The sequence below is a fragment of the Mchenga conophoros genome, linkage group LG22, assembly GCF_057382185.1.
Source record: "Mchenga conophoros isolate Kocher_MC1m ecotype Shallow Benthic linkage group LG22, M_conophoros_male_GT1.1, whole genome shotgun sequence".
NCBI classification, from domain to species: domain Eukaryota; kingdom Metazoa; phylum Chordata; class Actinopteri; order Cichliformes; family Cichlidae; genus Mchenga; species Mchenga conophoros.
The window spans coordinates 12,893,942-12,915,662 of NC_140546.1; the positions used below are offsets into that span (position 1 = coordinate 12,893,942).

A 21,721-nucleotide genomic window follows, 5' to 3' on the forward strand; every position below is an offset into this window, starting at 1 on the left:
GCAATTGTTTAGAAGAAGATCAGAAGTTATTTTAAATAGTAATCATAACAGAGAGTATCATTTAAAGGGATTATCCTGTGCCTGGCTCTCAAGCATTGGTATTTCAGTAGATCTGCCATAATTATTTGCAGGATCCGTATGTTGGATGTCTGACATGATGCCATTCCAACCTTTTTGCGTGTTATGCTTGGTATGAAAATGTGCTTGCTCAGAACGTTTCTATCAGCAACAGTTGCTTTTAAAGTCTCTATCCTGTCATTTACATTCTAAAGGGCTCAAAACAGCCTGTTTGGTGATTAACATCCAGTTGTGCCTCATAAACTGTTTACTCTGACCAGTCTGTGCATGCAAAGGGTACAGAGTGCACTTAAGGCACTGAAGGATGAATGTCATGGAGCGGAGCATAATTAGTAAAGTCACAGGCAGGCCACATGAAGTCAGCTTGTGCCAAACACACCACCATAAAACCTTAATACTTCTGTAAAGTAGCACTTAGGGAAACATAAACTTGTGTTTATGAGACTCTCACTTAGCAAACAATGATTATCTGAAAAGAGATGATAGATTTAGCCATTTCTAGAAGAAATTAAGAAGGCTCTAATAGTATTAAACTATTAGAAATTAGAAGTTACTTAAGGTCATAGTTATGAAAGTGGACTAATTAGTTTTGGTGAGAGACAAATATGTTCTACTAACCTTTTTGACCTGAGATGACCTGTACCTTAATGTGGCTAACAAGTTTGTCTATAGTCTGCCTATGTTACTGTTATAAGGGGTACATAGCTCTAAGTAATATTTTTCACTTGAAAGTATATAAAACTTTAAAAGCCCCTGCTAATATAATCACTTTAATGTTAATATGGTTTCTTTAGATCGCTCTGTATATCAGATCTTAGGCCCCACTCATAAAGGCACAGAGACCAGTTGATGACCATCTTGCAACCACTGGTTGTGAGGGTAAAATGAGTATCAGCTAAATGGTTGGTGGCAGTTCCTTTGAAACCAGTTGCTAAGCCTCATTCACACAGGCTGAGAGACCAATCAGTGACCCCTCTGCCAATCACCAGCTACTAGGTAGAAGTGCAGGAAGATGCTGAGTGGTTGATGGAGGAAGTTGATAAAAAGGTATAGGATGCTGCGCCAAAAAAACGTCCTGGCTTGCTGGGTTGCTGGCTGGTTTCCATGTTCGCCAGTAGTTTGCTTGGAAGACGCCAACTTGTCTGCAAATACTCACAAAGTACTCGTCAAGCAGTAGTGAGAGAAGTGCAAACAAACTGAAAAAAGTGACCGTTACCTTCAAAGTAAAAGTTGGACCTTTTGGAATGTGTTGGTTACAGTGGTAAGGCACAGCTTTGACTTTGAAGGCAAACGGTCACCAGTTTTACTTACACTTTTTCAAATTTCACTGTCATTTGGAGAGTAAATGCTAAGCACCTTCTTCGTGATTGATTTCATCCAGTGAAGGCCAGCAACTTCGAGCAACTACTTACCAACTCATCAGGGAATACATATTTTTCCCTAGTAAACGGTAGTTGCATGGAATCACTTTCTAGGCCTCTGTGACTACTCATTACTACTGAATGAACATTTAAAACAGCAATAAGCACTGAGTGAAGGCTTAAACCAAATTATTTGTGCTGAATATTCATTTTTTTTAATTCCCTGTTTTTTTTCTATCTTAGCAGAATAAAACCTTTGCATTTTCGTTATACACCCATTTTTCACTATCCCAATCTTGCTGCTGAGTGACACAAATTCAGCTCGGCAGTGGAAAGAACTATTTGCTTTTACTGCCGACAATAGTTTCTGCTGGTAGTCAGTAAAAGAAAAAACACTGCATTTAACTGGAGTCGAGGTTAGAAACCATCTAAATAACCCAACACCCACATAGACCTATTTTACAGCTTCCAAAGTGCTGATTTTACATGAATGGGCGTGTTTGTATAATCTATTTTCTCCTTGGTACTTTCCACTTATGACCCTCGCAAGGTCCAGCCATGATTCAGCCACACTGAGACAAACCGTGAAGTGATAGCTGTTCTTAGGTTTCTGTCATTTGTCTCTTCAATACCGTTTTGTTTTTCCGAGATGACTTAAGCTGTGCCAAACCTCTCACTGCCCTGAGACTCGGGGTCTATGATTGTATGAAATCATCACACGAACCATAGAGTTCCAGATTTACCGATCACCTTTTCTCAGTCATAGTCTGTGGTTCATTATCAGCCAGAATAATCCATCATTATTAGAACTTTGCAAATTCCAGACTCCTTGTTTTCTTTCTATGTCTTGACGCCAGACCATTGGAGGTTATATGAAAAGTGACACTTATATCAGTCTTGTGTAGTTCACAGCTAGATGAAGCCATATTATGTCTGAAATCCAGCCTGCAAAAATGTTTAATTTTACTTCTATATTGTCGCCAACAGAGGATATTGCATTGTACGCTTAATTCAACTTGGCAGAGCCACACCAATAGCTGAGAACTGGCAATGTCTGCTGAAGAGCAACAGGGATCCGCCTCGGTTCTCTTTTATTATCCATCAGTCTTGGATTGATTAAAATATTGCAGTTCATTTATTTGCTATGAAAGCAAAAAAGTCTATTTTTTTTATCTGCATACAAATCATTTACTGGAAATAGTTGCAGGATAAATGTTTTCTATTGAATTATACAAACAGATAAAAAAGATATTTCTGTCACTTCTGAAAATGTTATGCCCACCAATATAAACTGTATGTGAAGTATATGCATTGTAGCATGTAGCATAATTTCTCCTTGTTTGTATCTGACAGATTTTTAGCCAAGTGCGTAGATTTTAGCCAGTTGTGCGTGGCCGCAGTTGGACACAAGTTTCTTGGTGGATTTCTGGCTACCTGCTATTATTCCCATACCCTGTATCCATACCTTTATATTCTTCACTGTTTAAAAAACCAAAAGAAAAACATGAAATGTCCTAATTATAACAGAATTCAGAGTTTATTCTTAATCCAGGTGATCTATGTAATTAATCTATAGGAGAACCTAAACCTTTACCGCCGTATTGTCATTTGTTTGGCTATGGAGCACAGACTAGTTTGGAGATAAGGAGGAAAAACTTCTATCCAGACAAGCTTCGGCTAATATCTATTCATCTGTTCAGGCATCAGCTAACCACCAGCATGTTTGTGCACCTGTATGAACTAAGGTCATTCTTCAATCGAGTTCCTTTCAAGTAATATGAAATAAAAAGTATGTGTGTATTTTTCTAGATAAACTTAAGAAACCTGAATGGTGAAGATGTTGGGATTATTATTATTTTTTTCATTTATATATTAATGGGCCAGTATCTTCACATACACAGTGGATGGTATATTCTGGATGTCCGTCAGTAATCACCAGTGTCAGTATGCCACTGTCTTCTTTTTTGGGTGTAAATCTGTTGCTTCTTCCTCCTTGTTTTTTTTCTGTAGATTGAGAACTACATCAAAGAGAGTATGAAAACAGAGATGGCTCAGCTGCAGCAGAGTGCTGTCCACAACCACACTGCAGCCATGTTGGAAATGGGAACCAACCTCCTCTCTCAGACTGCTGAACAAACACGCAAGCTCACTGATGTTGAGACTCAGGTAACACTTAAAAAATGCTTTCGAATGTTTTCAAATGCCTACATATTTGAGTGAATTGTTATAATAACACTGTGTAGGTATATCCTGTGCTTCACTAACTATTTTACACATTTTTTCTTAAAAAGAAAAGGCAAACTGGCCAAAGACAATAACGATGGTGTATGAATGCCTATCGATTACTTTCAGTACTTTGAGTACTGAAAGTTGAGTAAAGTTGACCTTTGAGTAAAAGGTGATGAAAAGTAAGTGCACAGGTCATTTTTAGCTCATTTATTCAAAGTACTGAATCACCTAATGGGTTTTCACCCAAGCTGTGCTCATTTTTATTGTTTTATGGGCAATAATCTGCAAATTGCAATAGATTGTGTACGTCATTGGTTACTAAAGCACTAAAACGATAACTGCTCACAATTTTTTTTTAAGTATAAACATAGTAGAGATAAATATGTTCTACATATTCCCATGTTCTAGGTGTAGGCTTGACAAAATGAAAACAAAGCTGGGGATTTATGTGTGGCTTGAATGTACAGTGCTTTGTTTTTTTTCTCAAGTGCTTTTGGTTTATCTTACATTTTGTTACATTGTTGCTGATTTATGATTACTGGGACTAACAAAGTATAATATTGATTTTTTGTATTCCGTATTTTTTTGCCGTGGCAGGTTCTGAATCAAACATCAAGGCTTGAGATCCAGCTGCTGGAAAATTCTCTTTCAACCAACAAGTTGGAGAAGCAATTAATGGTCCAGACCAATGAGATCAGCAAGCTGCATGACAAGAACAGGTAAACACACAATACACAATACAGACTGGCAACCGAAGATAAACCGGAGGTAATAAAGATGATGTATCGATGGGCGAAAGGCCAGCAAATTTACTAAACATTTTTCACTCGCTGCTGCTGTTTGCTGCATGATTGCATAAACAAAATCAAAAGCTTACTACCAGCGCTCTCTGACATTGTTAGCAGATTTTCCAAAATAATATTTAGTTATGTAAACAGCAGCAATGATAAGAAGCTCATACTCTCTTCGTGCTCAGTAGATCCAACTAAACCCCACGAAGCCTCGCTTTCCGTTTTGGACCACTTTGTATTTGTTGCAAAATCAAGCAATTAAAATATTGCTGTGGGATATGTTTTCATAACTCTAAACCATGTTCTTTACAGTGATTAGTCCTGCGGGATTGTGTTACATGATGTAGTTTTTCAGTCCATAGGTCTCACTGCGATATCTGCAGAGACTGAGACAATCACTTAAAAAAAAAAAAAGATCGCCATTTGAAAGCATAGTTTCTGGTGAATCAGACTTCAGTTATGCTTGAAGCTTATGGACATAGATTTCCAAGAGCAATTTTCCTAAGCTTAAGCAATTATGACATTATTCAATCTCATATGTATTTCCTTTACCGATCTTATAACTGCAGGGAGGATATGATTAGGAATTTGATGTCAACTTCTATCATCTTTGAGGTATTAGATTGTAAAGCTCAGATTCCGTAATAGCGTATTCACTTACCTCAAATGGGCCTGCAAAGTGAACAATGAAGCACATGTTTATACTGTGTGAGGAAAACATGGCAACTAACCCTACAGACATCATTGTTTGTATTTTAGTCAGGGAAAGTTCCTGAATTGGAGTTCTCTAATCACCTCATGGGAGATAGTGAGGGGAGTATTGCCACATGTTGATTATAATTACTTTGGGTGTCTGTCATAGGCGGCGCAGTGGGAACCAAAAGTCAAATATGAAGAAATTTAAATAAATATGTTTTAATCACCTGATCCCTGCTCATAATTGCAAATAAATGAAACTGATATGTATTGCATAACTAGTAAATCAGAGGCAGGATTAAAGCATAAACTGCCAAACAACTGTGGATCAGTTTAAATCCTGTGAAAACAAATGCAATTCCAGAGACGTTGGATGACCTGGAAGGAAATAATAATTAACAACTTCACCATGTTCCATAATAAACTCTTTCGTTTTGCTTTTCCCCTCAGCTTCCTAGAGGAGAAGATGTTAGAGATGGAGATGAGACACCGTGAGGAGTTAGAGACACTGAAGCAGGAAAAGGGAAGTCTCCAAAACCTCGTGGGAAGGCAGAGCGGCGTTATCAGAGAGCTGGAAGCCCAGCTGAGCCGGACCACAGGAAACAGCACGGCACTGCAGAGACAGCAGCAGGAGATGATGGACACTGTCCACAACCTGCTCAACCTCTGCTCTAAAGATGGAGGTAAGCAAACTGGAGTCATAAATGTGTAAAAGTTTGGAATGTTTCAAAGCATAAATATTGTTTTACACTGTAGCCATCTTGGAAAAGCATATCCTTTGATGTCTAGTGAAGTCGAGCGGGTTTATTGTCATTTCAAGCATGTGCAATGGTACCGTACACAATGAAGCGAGACAGCGTTCCTCCATAACCATGGTGCTATATATATAAGATACAACAGACAACACAGGAGAGGTCTGTGGTGCCAAAGAAGTAGATGAAGACAAGTCAAGAATTCTGAGAGCAAAAACCTTTGAGAAATACTTTTTATTCATCCCTAAGCAAATTATGTGGTTACAGTTGCTCCAACTTCTTAAACCTAATAGCAATAAAACAGAATTCATTTTAACAGGCACCAAATCAAAACTGACTAAAGTCCCAACAAGAAGTGTTTCATTATCCATTGATAATTCTGTTGTCACACCCTCCCCTCAGGTCAAGAGTCTTGGTGTCATCCTCGATAGCACTTTTTCCTTCACAGCACATATAAATAATATCACTCGGTCTTCCTATTCTCCTTAATATTAACCGCCTTCGACTTCACTCACTCCGAACAGAACTACCATACTTGTCAATGCTGTTGTCACATCTCGTTTAGATTACTGTAATTCTCTTCTTTATGGTCTACCTCATAAATCTCTCCATAAATTGCAGTTAGTTCAAAGTACAGCTGCTCATATTGTATCCAGAATTAGATCCACTGAACATATAACGTTCTTAAACAGCTCCATTGGCTTCCAGTTCACCTCCATGTCAATTTCAAGATCCTGCTTCTTACTTTTAAAGCACTTCATAACCTCGCTCCTCCATATTCATCTGATCTTCTCCATACATACTCACTTCGCTCTTCTTCAGCTCTGACTACCATGACACTCAGAGCCTTTAGTAGTCTCACCACTTTTAAATCACATCTCAAAACCCATCTATTCAGAATTGCATACACCTGATCTGTCTTAGTCCATTTTTACAGTGCTCCGCTTTTATACTTGATTTTATATCTTCATGCTTGTTTTTTTTTATTTACCTTATGTTTAAATTTTATTTTGCTTTGTTTTATTATATTTTATTGTTGCTTCTGTTCTGTGATATTGTAAGGTGACCTTGAGGGTCTTAAAGGTGCCTATAAATAAAATGTATTATTATTATTATTATTATTATTATTATTATTATAAGACAATAAGGACAGTAACAAACTGAATTAAATCAAATAATACAATATATTATAAAGTTACAAAATGTAAGAAATAGCTCTAACATATATACAAACAGCTCAACTATAAATATGCAGAATATTACAGAGATTAAATATATATGATTGACATTTTACCCTAAACTGTAAACTTTGTTATTTGTTTTCACAGTAGAGAATGTGCAAAAGGGTGTAAGTATTGCACTGTGTACAGTGACTAGGATGGAGGAGTTGTACAGGGAGATCCTGTGACTGGCAACCCACTGCTGTGTGTAAATACAGCCTCAAATAGACACTTGCTTAACTTTAAATTCTTACTCTTGTTTCACCCTAAAGCAAAAATCAAGACTGTCCAGAATTCACCGGCTTGGACTATAATGGGGAAGAAAAGTTTATATTTATGTTTCTTTAAGACTTGTCAATCATCCATTGGTCGGACATGCACTGCTCTAAATGTTTTCTACCCCCATCACCGATGACCCCAACGCAAGAAGATGCTTACTGACCTTTGCCAAACCACAATGTGAAAAGCAAAGTTTGTGGATTGGCTATGTTAAGTTTGACCCGTGAGGCAGCAAGCTGTTTTGGATTACTTAGTTCCTCTGGTCAGATCTTTCTGTTACAATAGCTTTGATTTGACAATCCATGCGATATTATGATGAAACCAGTTCTACAAACCTTACCCCATGCAGAGTAACACAGGGATGCACTAGCTATAATGCCGAGCACCATTGAAAGCAGCATGAAGAAAGAAACATGCTTCTTATTGTAACCCGATGTGCTCCCATTAGAGCAATTTAGTGGCTCTCGTAAACCAGCGTGGTGCACTTTTCACAACAATCGTTTTTCACGCTTTAATTTTATAAAGTCCGTGTACACGGCTTCAGCGAGATGTTAGACACGACTCTGTCCATGAAGTAATTGGCTTATTTCATTCCTCTGGGTCCCTCACTGTTAATACGAGACTAGGGATTTCCCTTTTGGCCTAATGTTTGACCCGACAGCAATGCAACCTTTCTTGTTCGGTCAAACGCAGTGAACTCATTTACCCCCTTCTCAGGCATTTAAACATTAAAACCTACTTGATCCTAACATTTGCCCAAAATCCCTTTGGTCACAGGAGATTTGACATGCAAGTCCGTGTCAGGGGGGATGGTTGTAACCTCATTTCCATTTGTGGATTTCCTGCAGAGACGCCTCGAGACCCCACAGTGCTTCTCGACGTTTCCCATCAGACAGGAAACAACAAGGGCTTGAAAGGATGAAGGAGTCATGAGCGGATAGCTGCTGCACATGATTAACGCATGCTTTGTATTTATCATGCTGCTGACTTTTGTAATTTTAATGTTCCATGCAGAAAAAGGTCACGGACTGCCTCTATGCTTAGTCTGGATTTGTATATATTACATTTAATTACCGGAGGTCTTTTGGGACCCTTTTGGGCTGCCTGGGCCATATGGATCATCTGCACATTCCTTATATTAAGATGCGTGTCTTGATGTGAGACTTGTAGATCTCTGTTTTGCTGTTGTTGTTGTAATTTAACAACATTGATTAAATTCTCTGGTAATCATTATTTTATAGCATATAACTCAGTGCCATGTGTGGCATTTTTAGAGTTGGTTAGGTGAGCAGGGTATCCCAGCCCATCCCCCAGCCCATGATTGGTGGCTACCCTAATAAGAGGGGATAGAAATGGAACATGGCCACTGCTGCTCTGTGGTTGGTCCTTTCCTCTTCCAAGGGGGTGTTGAAGGTTGGGGCGGGCATGCAGGTCAGAGGTCTGCCCTTTCCTCACCCCAGCCCAGATAAGTCAAACTGTAATAGCTCCTGGGGGAAGCCCTGTCTGAAGAAGGTGAAGGAGTTGGTAGAGCTCACTGGTCATCTGATGCACCGCGCCTGCTTTTCAGCAGCATTTAAAGCACAGAAGAAGCAGAGCTTGTTTTTCTATGTTCAGGGGGGGGCTTTAGTTTGTTTGAGAAACAAATGAGTGTTTTCATTCGAGGGAAGATTTAGCATTTTATGCCATCGGGGGGCGTCTGCTTGCGTTAATAACTTCTTGTTTGGAAATGGAGCCTGAGCACTTCCTTTAAAACGTGGCCTCAAATCATCTTTGAGTGCGGGGAAACTGACAGATGCTTACAAAAAGCCCTAAATTTAAAAAAAGACTCTTTCCCACCAGCTGTCCATCGCTTGCTTTTCCTAAAATTGAAGTTTCCAGTGTGTGTTTCAGCTGTTGCTATGCAAAGTGAGGCCAGGGAGATATTTTCAGAATGACCAGATGCTGCAGTGGATTTCTTATATAGGTTGCAATCATTACTCGAACCTCATTAGAGAGCACTGAGCCACACATTGTTATGAACAATACCTGACCTCAGCTTTGGAACACTGTGCTAAAAAAAAAATCTGGCTGCTAAATGTGATTTTGTTTTACAGTGTTCTATTATCCAACTAAATGAATGACATTCATCATTTTTACAGCTGCTTAGTCAGAATATAATTATTTTAAGGTTCCATGCAATGCCTAAAAAACATGGCCTTTTCTCTGTGTAATGTCCTAAAAAAAAGAGCATGGTAAACCACTTCGTTAGACGCTCCAGACCAAATTTGCTGCACGCGATTGTTTTCATGCTTCACTGGCTGGTTGTAAAGTGTGTGCAGTTATTTCCATCCACCTGAATAACCTATCCAAAAGTAGGGATAACTCTGCTGCATTTTCTAAGGGTGCAACCGAAATATTTAATTTCTTTGTAGCGATCAAACACGCTGTTGTTGTACGTATAAGGGTAAAACTGCATATTTTATTCTGATATTTATTAAGCTAAAGTTTGCAATTTTATACATTTAAGCTACAAATTACAATTAGCGAGCATTCTAAATTGTTCTACATAATAAAACTAAAAAGATTACATAGACGGCACATGTCCCCACTAGAGGCCTTGCATAAAGAATTGTGTCACGAAAAGAAAAGTATTTGGTACGGTAAATATTTCAAAACAAAGCCGCTTTCCAGTCCATGAACTTTGTTTGGCACCAGAGACTTGGGTTTGTGTCGTTTTCCTCCAATGATTTAGGTTGCGGTAACACTTGGTTCAGGTTAGAGAAGGGAGAATGGTTTTAGTTTAGAAGTCAGACTTTTTTTCTCTCGTTAACTAGAACACAATAACCTCTAACCCTTTTACAAGCATCAACCAAATGGCGTTTGAAGCCCAAACATAAAAAACATCAAAGTAAAAGAATGATTTAGCTATTGGTGGCGAAAATTTGGCAAATCATGTAAATGTTGATAGGAATGTTGAGTATAAAGAGTTGAGTATCGCTAAAACATGGTTTGCATGTAGTATACCTTCTATGGAAGGAATATCCAAAAGCAAATCACGTGTACGTGTTATGTGTACTTTTTCAAGAGATATAGTTGATATAAAAGTGAGAGAACCCAAAACATTTTCACGATACCAGTGACCCTCCTTATATATTACCCTCAATTCCCTGTTTGACATTCTGTAGACCGTTTTACCCCGTTACATTGTCAGTTCTTTTTTTTATATTTAATGATTTATTTTAAATGATTTTTCTACACTGTCCTGGGCACACATGCTCTAGTATTTTTATACAGTACCTTGCTTCCAATTTCTCTTTGAAGTCTGTTAAGATTTCTGTTACTTGCATTCGTTCATTAGAGACCCAGCTTGGGTCTAGTTGACCTTGAATATAAATAGCATCGTGTTCATCAACTTGACAAGTATCTGGCAAAGGGAAGGGATAGGATTTTAATACTTTGCTATGCGATTTCTGAGATCCAAAAATAGGACAAAAGTAAATCATGTTGTAATAAATCACAAGGGCAATTATTAATCATCACTGGATTACGGTAAATGCGTTGTGGGAAGGAATTGGCATCGTTTTTTGTGTGTTTCATGCTTGATCTGCAAGTACGCAAAATAAAGAAATTCGCTTGCAATCACTTTAACTCTCAATGGCACTGAGGACTGATTATAGTCGCATGGGAGCAGGGATTTCTGTGGTAGTCCATTTAGCTCCTTTATTCAACCTTCCTAGTTCAAGTATTTGGGCTCATTTGGCAAGGATCCTGATTTATGCAAACACCCAAGCCCTGCTGGTCTTTTCACATGAACCCCCTGGTGAATACGAGTCCCAGCTGAACCACAAAATATTTTTTGGTAAATAAATATTGGGACATAAAAAATATTTGTAAAGCTGGGCAGCAAGCTGTTCAAGGGAGCCGCTATGAAGCTGGAGGGTCCGGTCCCCTCAGCAGACAGTCTTCTTCCACCAGGGTAGATGTCAAAGGCAATTGTGAAATAATTGTCCACGCTGTTACAGATTGAATACCAGAAAGCTCCCCTCTGACAGTGATCTTTCAGGCCTCTAAAATGTGTCCCGCTGTCTGCCAGCTTGGGGTCAATTACCACCCGACAGGGCCGTTCTTTGTTGTATTAGAGTCTGCAGAGCAAGGGTCCACTCCGTCAACCTGTCACAGCGGGGGATTCTTGTTGCCGACACTCAATACCTTGTCAAAATGTTCCAATACTACGCCCAACTAAGCAGCCTGCTTCTGCTGAGAAGTTCTGCATCCAGGAGAGGGGGTGGGGCGGATCAAAGGATCACTGACACATTTCACTTTTGCCTGACATTTTCTTTGACTCAACCGTTTCAACAATAAAAAACAGTGGTGTGAAAACTGAGACCAACCCCCTTCTATGAGAGGCGAAAGGCAGGGACAGCGAGGAGAGAGAATCGGAAGGTATTTCCACCAATATAGTATGGCTTGGAAAGTAAATAAAAACCACTTGTTATAACAGGAACTTGAAATTTATAGCTTGTAGTATTTTGTCCTTACCCCCTTGCTTGGTTTCAAAATAACGCTGCCATAATTATCAGCAGATGGAAATGGATGCAGCTGGTCTGTCACAGTCTAAAGCCTTCTCTCAGAGTGTGAAAATATCCAGCAATGATCACCTCTGTGCTGCAAATGAATTGGTTGCTCTAAAAGTTGATCTGGTGGTTACGCTCGCAGTGAGAATTTTATTATCTTTTTTCTTCCCCCTGTGAAATATGTAGATCTGAAATATTGCAGATTGTATCAGCTATGGGTTTGGTGCCAATTTGTGATTCTTATTAAACTCTGCTTTTAAGATACAAGAGGTTGCACATTTTGTGGCGTTCAAGTGATAAAAAAATGTGCTTTAATTGTTTGAGACTTCAAGAAGGATTAGTTAATATTTTTTTACTGCATGGAGTGAGATTAGAAGATAAGTAAACTCACGTTTGTGCATTTTTATGGAGCTGGAGTGAGCTCAGTGTAAAAATGGGAAGCATGTGGAAACAACTGTCCAAGCTCACTCCACAGCTCATATAAGACTTCCTTAACCTGTCACACAACCAGGCAGGAAGTCGTTCATTTTTCACATCCAGCAGTCCTGTCATTTCCAAATTTCTTTGTTTTCCTCATTAAGCAAGTAAGAGAATTGTCGAGTTTTGGAGGTTTTGAGATTTTATTTTTCAACTTTTGAACACCACATATGTTAAACAAATGGCTTTAATTGTAAACTTCAGTCAAATATGACGTAACCTAGTGTTTTCCAGAGAATTTTCACTCATTGAGGTTATGCAGACAAAAACATGACGAATTTCTTGTGTATCTGCAGTTGTTCCTAACAGTACAAAGGTCATGGAAGAAGAGAAGAGGTTTCGGGACTGTGCCGACCTGTACCAGGCTGGTTTCCATAAGAATGGCGTCTACACCATCCACGTTAATGCACAGGAGACCAAAAAGGTGGGAAGCCGTGATATCATGCAGCCAGCATTTCTCTGTAATGTGAAAATATCTCAGCTTTCGTCACCTCTGAGGAGCATTTTTATAGTGAATTTACAGGGTTTGACTTGGTTTTTTAAAAATATTGGACTCCGCTTTCTCTGCATGAGCTAAAACCAACCCGTGGGATATTAGCCAATGATGAGTGTCAATGATGAGTGCTAGCTGCTGCGGAAATATTGAAAGCTAAAAATACATTTGGCAGCTCTGAGAGTTCAGGAGTTTACTAGGGAGGTTAGGTGCGAAACAGGACACCACACTGCTGAGCATGATGACAAAGGTATGTGTGTGTATGTATTTCACATCTACGCTATTGAATTTAACTGAAGTGTATTTATCTTTTTATGGCACCAAATATAACTAATCTAAGAGAGAAACCCAGCTTTTCCCTTTGAGCGAGCCCTTGGCCAACTTGGCTACGTTCTCTGATTGATGAGAGCGATGATTTCATGACTTAGGGAGTTTGTGTGCGAATTTCTGTTCATAGCTGTTTGGCTAATCTCCTTTTGAAATTTAAATTCACACAGCATTTTAATGTATAATGTTACTTGAGCTGTTGTTTATTATTCCAGTCTCCACGAAAGATGAGGAAACTATGGAGGATATTTGTTAAACAGTAGGCTATCTAAGCTTCAAGCCTCTGGGTGGATAGCTCCCATAGAAGCGTCTGACGTCTTTTTGGCTGGAAGATGTCCTGTCGACTTCCATGGTATATTACTGAGAGATCTGCTAATTTTGTTCAAACAAACCAAGTTTGAAAAGTCTGTTTTTTTTACATCTGTCAATCCATTTCCTTCCGCTTATCCAGTTCAGGGTCGCAGCGGGGCTGGATCTTATCCCAGCTGCCACAGGGCGAGACAGTTGTCTTTTTAGAATGAGCTATATAGGAAAACTAGCTGCTGAGGAAATATAGCTAGCCTACCTGTCTTTAGCCTGGGTTCTTCATGTCAGCACTGAAAATTATTTTGTGTGTGTTACTTGCTATGCATAAAAGATCGAAAAAATTTAAGTTAATTTAAAAAAAACATTATTTTATACTATTCTATACTTTTAGCGATGGTTGTAAAGTGGATGGTCATAGCATGTGTGTGTGTGTTTGGCATGCATGAAGAGCTAGTCTTAAAAAGAAGGGTTCTGTCTGGGCTACCGCTTTAATTATACCCAGGCTTTGTTCATGTGTGTTCAGCTGTGTGGTCTGGCTGAGGTGAGAGACCTTCTCCGCTAAACCCCGGGGTATCCGCCTCAAAACAAAGAGTAACACTGCAGATAGAGTGCCAGTACTGCATTATCAGCTTACACACACTGAGGTTAAGGGTTAAGGGCCACATTACACCCAGGTGTCTGCTGGTATGTGTCCATCCTGGACCTCCGCTTTGATTTTGCAGAAACAAGGACCACTGATGAGGAACATCTCGAGGGAGCTGTTGAGGGATAAGGAGACGCTGATTGAGTTTGAAGAGGACCTAGATACATTGCATTCCCAAAGATGATTCATCGAGAAAGCAAGAGAAAGGAGTGTCTAGAACCAAATAATTGTCCAAGTGACCCTGCTCTGTTTGTAAATGCCGCTGAGAGTTGAAATGTTGAATGTTGAATTCATTAGTTTGGTAGTTACGTTACATCTTCAGGCTATGCAAAGACCTATGGGTGTTATCAGTGTTCTATCACCTTCATACACAGTACTTTCCAACCCTCCCTTTCTGTCCTTTTAACATTGCATAGGTCTACTGCAGAATGGAAACAGCCGGTGGCGGATGGACAGTCATCCAGCGCAGAGAAGATGGCAGCGTGGACTTCCAGAGAACATGGAAGGAGTACAAGATGGTGAGACAAGACAAATACGTGCACGCACTTCTCCATCCATGCACTCATTCATATCCATTAAAAACGAGAGGATAATGTTTGTTCTTTAAACACAAGACAGTAAGTGAATACACACCCAGAAACTGAGTGAGCGCGCTCATCTGTATCCATTAAGCATAAATTACGAAACCGTACGATGAGCGAGACCTCCTGTTTCAAAAAAATACGCTTCCACTGTGTGATGATGAAAAATATCGTGCACACTTTGGCCTTTACTGAACATGATGAAAACATGAGAGTCGGGATGCACTGATCCAAGACCATTTGGAACGCTTCGGCCAGATGTCATTCCTCTTCGGCAATATCTCCCCTGTCGTTTTTGTATTAGCAAAATTGTCTAGGGTGTCTGAGACTTGCACTGCTCCTTAGCCGAGGCTTCACTGCTGTTATTCTTCCTCTTCTCCAACAGGAAATTACTACCTAAATCTGAAAACAAAGCATTTGTTTAGTCTCAGTCGAGCTGGGCCAGGTGTTTGTCATCAAGGATAAAGCTGTGCATATTTGCATTGAGGGTGTTAACATTTCCTACCTAGGCTGTGTTTAGATGGTAACTTGGATTTATTTTTTCTGCCTGTTGAATTGCTAGTGTTTGCTATAGTAGCTGCCTGTGTATACCTTGCACTTGCTTTCAGTTAATGTTTCCTCTTTCCCCGTATAATCTGTTTCTACTTGAGTTTTTACCTCATCTCTCAGCTGCTCTTGTTGTACAATTTATCAGTAAGTGGGAAAAGATAAAGCCATTTGGGGAATTACAAAGCAGAGAATTTGCACACTGGACCAGATATAAACCCACAGCAGTTTTTCAATGAGAAATCTTCATGTTGGCGTTTTTATTGAAAGAGCCTGAACAAAAATCAACAAAAGCAATATTGGAATAAGGCAGAAATCTCTCATTCAAAGCGACCTCAATCTCACTCTTTTGAGGTAAAATAAAAAGGTGAAAGGTCAGCAGCGTAAACGGTAACAGAAAGATATAAAATGATAAAAAAGAAAAGAAAAAAAACCCCAGTGGAAACCTTCCTGCCTTGAACAGGTGCACAGAGGGAGTGCACGGAGTGCATTCGCAGGACTTGGCTGACATTTACGCGGCTAATTAACAGCTTAGAGTCTCCTTGAAAAGTTTAGAAGTCATCAACAAGTGTTTTGTGTTATCAATTTTCACATTCTTGGTCTCCCAAGTCTTGTACTTACACATTTATTGTATTTAGAAGATCTGTTAATATTTCAGCAAAACCTCAGACTCAGTTTCTTTGTGAGACCACAGAGGAATGTGGCGTGTGCATTAAAATATGATCTGAAGATCATGCATGTAAGTGCATTATCAGGTAACACCTTTATTTACAGTAACTGCTCAGCTGCCCATCAGTCTGAGTCACTTCTAATGTATTAATATCATGCCATGTGTTTAAGGGGGATCAATGTCAGCAAGAAAGCAAGCATTTAAAATGTGTTTGTTGTAGTACTAGATAGTACTTGAAAACTGGCTCCTTGGACCTTCAGCTAATGCAAAAACTGTCAAGGCTCGGCTGTGTGGCAGGCAGGAGGAGGACCCAAACGCAAAACTCACAGACACGGGGATGAACTCAAAATCACAGCTTTAATGCTGGAATGGCAGAACATAAGAAATGCAAAACTAAACTGGGAAAAGTAAACTAACATACGCAGAGAGACACAGGGAGATCCACACAACATGAGGGACGACGTCACACTGAACAGAGGGAGACGCAGACAGAAATACACAGAGGGTTAACGAGGGAAGTGGGAACACACGGGGAACACAGGTGACACTGATAATCATAACGAGACAGGGCGGGGTGCACTGAACACTGACGGGAGAGGTGAAACAGGAAGTACAGGAGGAGAGAGAGCACGAGTAGAACACCAACGTAACAGGCAGGGGAGACATGGAATAAACACGAAAGGGGACGAGGGCTCATAAATACATAGAGGGCACACAGGGGGAAGAGAGAGCACGGGGAGAACTTAGACATAATGGGCAGGGGAAGCATGGAATAAAATACAAACATACAAGGAAACTAAGAACACTGGGCCAACATGGCCCAGGACCATGACAAAAACAGTTGAATTATTGAGCTTAAGTAGTTTAAGAAAAAAAAAATACATATATATATATATATATATATATATATATATATATATATATATATATATATAGCTAAAAGCTGTAGATAAACATTTGAAACAAAAAAAACCTTTAAAAATACCCATCAATGTGCATACACTACATGACTTTAAAAAACCCTGGATTTAACTAAGCAAATAACTTCAGATATTAATTGTTTTGGCTGGCAACAGATTATTTAATCCTAACTGATGCGAAAGGCCATTTCAGAAGGATCAAGTTATTGGCCTGCTTCAATCAACGAAAACAACTGAGGAGATTATTGAAGCGAATCGGGTTTGGAACTGCCCAACATGTTATTCAAATCTGGAATGAGAAAGAAATGTAGTTGGAAAAAAAGTCTTGTATGATTGGAGTGGTGAAATCAAATAGTAAAATAATCAACAGTATGTTTAGCAGTGAAACTGGGAGCATTTCCACACAGACGATGTGAAGAGAAGTCAAGGAATTGGAACAAAAAAACTATGTAACCTTAGGAATATCACTTATCTGTGAGGCTAATAAAAAAGGCTTTAAGTTGCTACAAGGCATAAAGATTTGACTCTGGAGCAATGGAAAAAGATCATATGGTCTGAGTCTAGATTTACATCTTGATGCATGCTCAATCATCCAGGTAAGTTCTTCAGTCTTAGATGACTGCAGGTTTCCCCAAAGTTATAATCTTATAATCTTATACAAATGTACGGTTTATAAGATTAGGGAAACCTGCAGTCAGCTGAGACTGAAGAAGTCACTTGGAGGAGTGATGAAACGTGTCTTCCACAGAAAACGCTGAGTCCAGATGAATAGAATCAACTTTCGGAGAGTCTAGATTTACTCATTCCAAAGTGATGGCTGGAACATGTTAAGAAGAGCAGCAGATAAATGTTGGTGCCTACAAACGAGCCTGCAGAGGCAGTGTTGTGATCTGCGGTTTCTTTATTTGGCCGGGTCTAGGTTCATCAATGTTATGTTCCCAGATAATACAGTCAGCTGTCTACTTGAATATATTGAATGACCAGGTTTTCCCATCAGCTGATTTTTTTTTCTTTCGTTGATGGCACCGGCTTATTCCGACATGACAACGCCACGCTTCATCAGGATCAAACGGTGAAAGTATGGCTCAAGGAGCATGAGACATCATTTTCACACATGGATTGGCCTCCACAGTCCAGATTTTAACCCCACTGAGAAGCTTTGGGATGTGCTGGAGAAGACTTCATTTGGATGTTCAACCCTCCCATCATCGGGACAAGATCTGGGCAAAAAAAAGAATTTGTATAAGTTTATTGAAGGATCGCCATGGTGCCGTCATCAAAGCTAAAGGCGGTCCAATAAAATATTAGTGTGTGATTTTTTTTTTTTTTTTTTTTTTTTTTTTTTGGCTGTGTGGTGTATAAGTGATAGGATGGGTGGTGCTAATAAATGACTAAAGCTCCCCTGACAACCAAAAAAAAAACAAAGGTTGGGAACAAGTAAGTCAGTAAGAGATATGAGATCTACATATGAGATATGAGTGCTCAACATACACATTTCCTTTTTATCAGGACATTTTGAAAGTGTAACTGACATGCAAACCGAGCGCTCAGTCCAACAATATGACTAACCATCTCCTCATCTTTTTGTGGGCTGAGTGATGTAGATCAGGTTTGCGTGTGAAGAATCACAGAGCTTCAGAATTATATGAGGGAAAACTGTCAAAAGATCCCCACATGCAGCCTCTTCCAAGCAAGAATTTTTGAGATAAACTGTGGTCACAGTAGGAGGCATTGGATCAAACTTAAAGCCTTTTAGATGGGAACATCTCATCAGGAGCAAGATCAATTGTAGCGACAGAGAGAAAAAGAGAGAAAGTGGTAATGGGCCCCAGCCTTTTTCTCTTCCACCCACTCAGCAGGACATGGCTAAGGCCATAGGAATGCCCCGTATTTGTGTTCCCTCGTTGCTATTCTTTGTCACTACACACTCAGAGCACAAACACAACTTCTTTCTGACTTTACCGCTTTGACAATTTCAGCCCCTCTGTTTTACAATCTTTAACGGAGCAGCCTTGACTGTCCTGTCAGACCTGTAATGTCATCTTGCTTAGTGATATTCCCCCCTCTGTAATCCACTGCTCTCGCTGCTGTCAGAAGCACTTTGCCTGTGACCGGGAGCCACTGTGATCAAATACAAACTTTGGAGTTTGTTTGAAGGAGTGTCCATGCATGCGGTGTATGTTTTGGGAACGAATTCTTTAAGTAATAATGACTTAAACATGTGTGACTTTAGTGGAAGACAGAAATGGAAAAAAGGTGTGCTTCTAATTCAGCTGGTATCGATTTTTGTAATTTTATAGATAGGTAAGTCCATCCAAGTTAAAGACTGGGCCAAAAGCATGCTCAAGAAACATGTAAATATGTCTAATATGTAATGGAAGTCTTATCTATTTGGGGTAGGACGCTACCGCAGTACAAGAACATTTCTGCTGGTGGATAAACAACCACAGCATTTATTATCAGAGACGGTTTGTTCTGATCTAATTGCTGATTGATAAAAAGGAAAAAGTAAATTAGAAAATTCCTTCCCATTCATGCCATAATCCTCTAGTGTGAAGATGTTATCATCCAAGGGAAAAGTGATGAGATGAGCAATGAATAATCTCAAGTTTATGCTCTACAAAAAGTATTGTCAGTGGTATTTACATGCTGATTATTGAATTTTTCTTTTCCATTGCAGGGTTTTGGGACCCTGTCTGCAGAGCATTGGTTGGGAAATGAGTATGTTTACCAGCTGACAAACCAGAGGCAGTATGCCCTCCGTGTAGAGCTGACCGACTGGGACGGGCTCCAAGCCTTTTCACTGTACGATCGCTTCCAAATAGGCAGTGAGAAGCAAAACTACAGGTAATAGCAGACAAAGTGGGGGATTGTTGTGTTTTCAGGCCAGTATTTGCTTATTATTGCCATGTTACCAGTGTTGGATGTAGCCAGCTACAAAGTAACACATTATTGTAGTCATATTTTATTGCACAAAAGGACATAGCATGATGGTAAAGTGCAAATTGCATCCAAAACAGAAACAACTGTATTATACTGCAACACAACACTCAATCTGTGCTAACATCTGCACCATAAGCTCTTTAAAAGATGGTCGAAGCTTCTGTGAGGTTACCTACTGGTTTCTGAAGTCCCATATTGAAGACTCAAGTGGAAAGTTTCTGCAATTGCCATCTTGGTTGCAAACAAACGCATGAGACAAGGAGGGTTGTTTGACTTTGAATCGCATGGTATGACTACAATTTGCAAAATAGACTTCATGTTTTACTGAATATGACACAAAACGAGTGATCAAAGGCATAAACTGATCACTAAAGTGTTTATAGACATCAAGACAAAAAGAAACATCTTGTCTTGATGTCTTGTTGCCTTGACATCAAATGTAGCTTATTTAAAGGGAGAATGCTAACACAAAGCTAATGAATGAAGCCCGAGTGATGTTAGAACTGCGCATGATTAGCGGCCCGGCCTTATTAGCGTGACTGTCAGCTAAAAGGCAGTTTAACATTAAAATCTCTCTTCACACACACTTCACCTTCAGTGTGGCAACACTTTCAGGCCAACTCTTTAGCTTAGAACAAATACCACCAGAACCAATGCTATTCCAAACACTCGTACTTCGTGTTTAGTAGCAATTAGCAAATATTAGTATGCCAGCATGGTGAAGATTAGCCTGTTAGCTTTGTCACTGTTCACGTGTTAGCATGATGCCACTAGCGCTTTGCCCAATGCACTGCTGTGTCTCATTACAGCTTCAAAGCCTGCCATAGTTCTAGGCTTTTGCACAATGTTGACACAGTTCAGTCAAAACACAGCGAGTGTCAGTCAAGTTTTGGCAGTGTTCAAAGCCCAACAAACAATCAAAATTATTCACGTAATATGGAAGCAAACAGTCTTAAAGCATAAAAATATGTTTTGAGTCACGGTTACATACACAGAGTGAGTCAAATGAAAGCTATTACACAGCCTGTGTGGACAGAATTGATTAAGAGCGAAGTATATTTGTTCCATCAGACAGCCGTGAAATGAATGATTGAAACGGCTGTTGTGTAAACAGTAAAGTGCTTTCAGAACTCAACTATCACACAACACAATGGGGTGTTTAATGTGCGTTCGGGATTTTGCCCAAGGGTACTTAGACTTGCAGGCTGAAGAAGTCTGGGATCAACCTGCCTCCTGAGCCACGGACTTCTCAGGGTGTGGACAAAGATTTGGTGTTCTCTTCACCTTTTCGTGCCTACATCATTGCACGTCTGGACATTCTAAGACTGTATCTATAGAATAATTCTGAAACGAAGCAAGGAAAAAAAAAGTAGACCGGAAAATAATACTTTAGCGGTAAGAAAAAATGTTCAAAAGTGTTAAGATTATAACCATGAATTGTAACCGAGCTTTCCAGACACCTCAATCATGTCTTTCCTGTTATATAAGTCTGTGGTCAGGTTTGTCTCTTAGCAAATTCCTTCCAGCCCAAATGTATTGCTTGTCATCGTCTCTTCATTGCAAACTGTACTTTGATTTGATGGATGCTTTGTCCTTGCGTGTTGCAGGGCAAAGGTTTCTGTTTTCTTTTGAGGGGGTTAATGATAACAGGCTTCAAACTATGGCAGATGCTTGGCCCACTTAGATGTGGAAAACTGATGCAAATTCCAGAGCTCCAAGCAATTGCTGGCTTCATAGGCGAAGGTCTGACATCTCCAATTCACTGGATGGCTGGTTCTCTGTGATAAGAAGTCCTTTTAGTTTCAAAGTGACTTTTGTTCATCTTTGAATGATGAACTAAGGAACAAGATTCTGTG

At 39.6% G+C, this 21,721-nt stretch overlaps 1 protein-coding gene across 1 annotated transcript in view; it reads left to right on the top strand.

Annotated features, from left to right (window-relative positions):
- The window catches only part of angpt1 (angiopoietin 1), a 57,291-nt gene that overhangs the window by 17,875 nt on the left and 17,695 nt on the right, over positions 1-21,721 (top strand). Inside the window, exons 2-7 of the mRNA XM_085261398.1 lie at positions 3,450-3,605; positions 4,266-4,387; positions 5,606-5,838; positions 12,733-12,860; positions 14,622-14,723; positions 19,603-19,769. Of these exons, the coding sequence (XP_085117524.1) occupies positions 3,450-3,605; positions 4,266-4,387; positions 5,606-5,838; positions 12,733-12,860; positions 14,622-14,723; positions 19,603-19,769 (908 nt within the window). The remainder of the gene's footprint in view (positions 1-3,449; positions 3,606-4,265; positions 4,388-5,605; positions 5,839-12,732; positions 12,861-14,621; positions 14,724-19,602; positions 19,770-21,721) is intronic.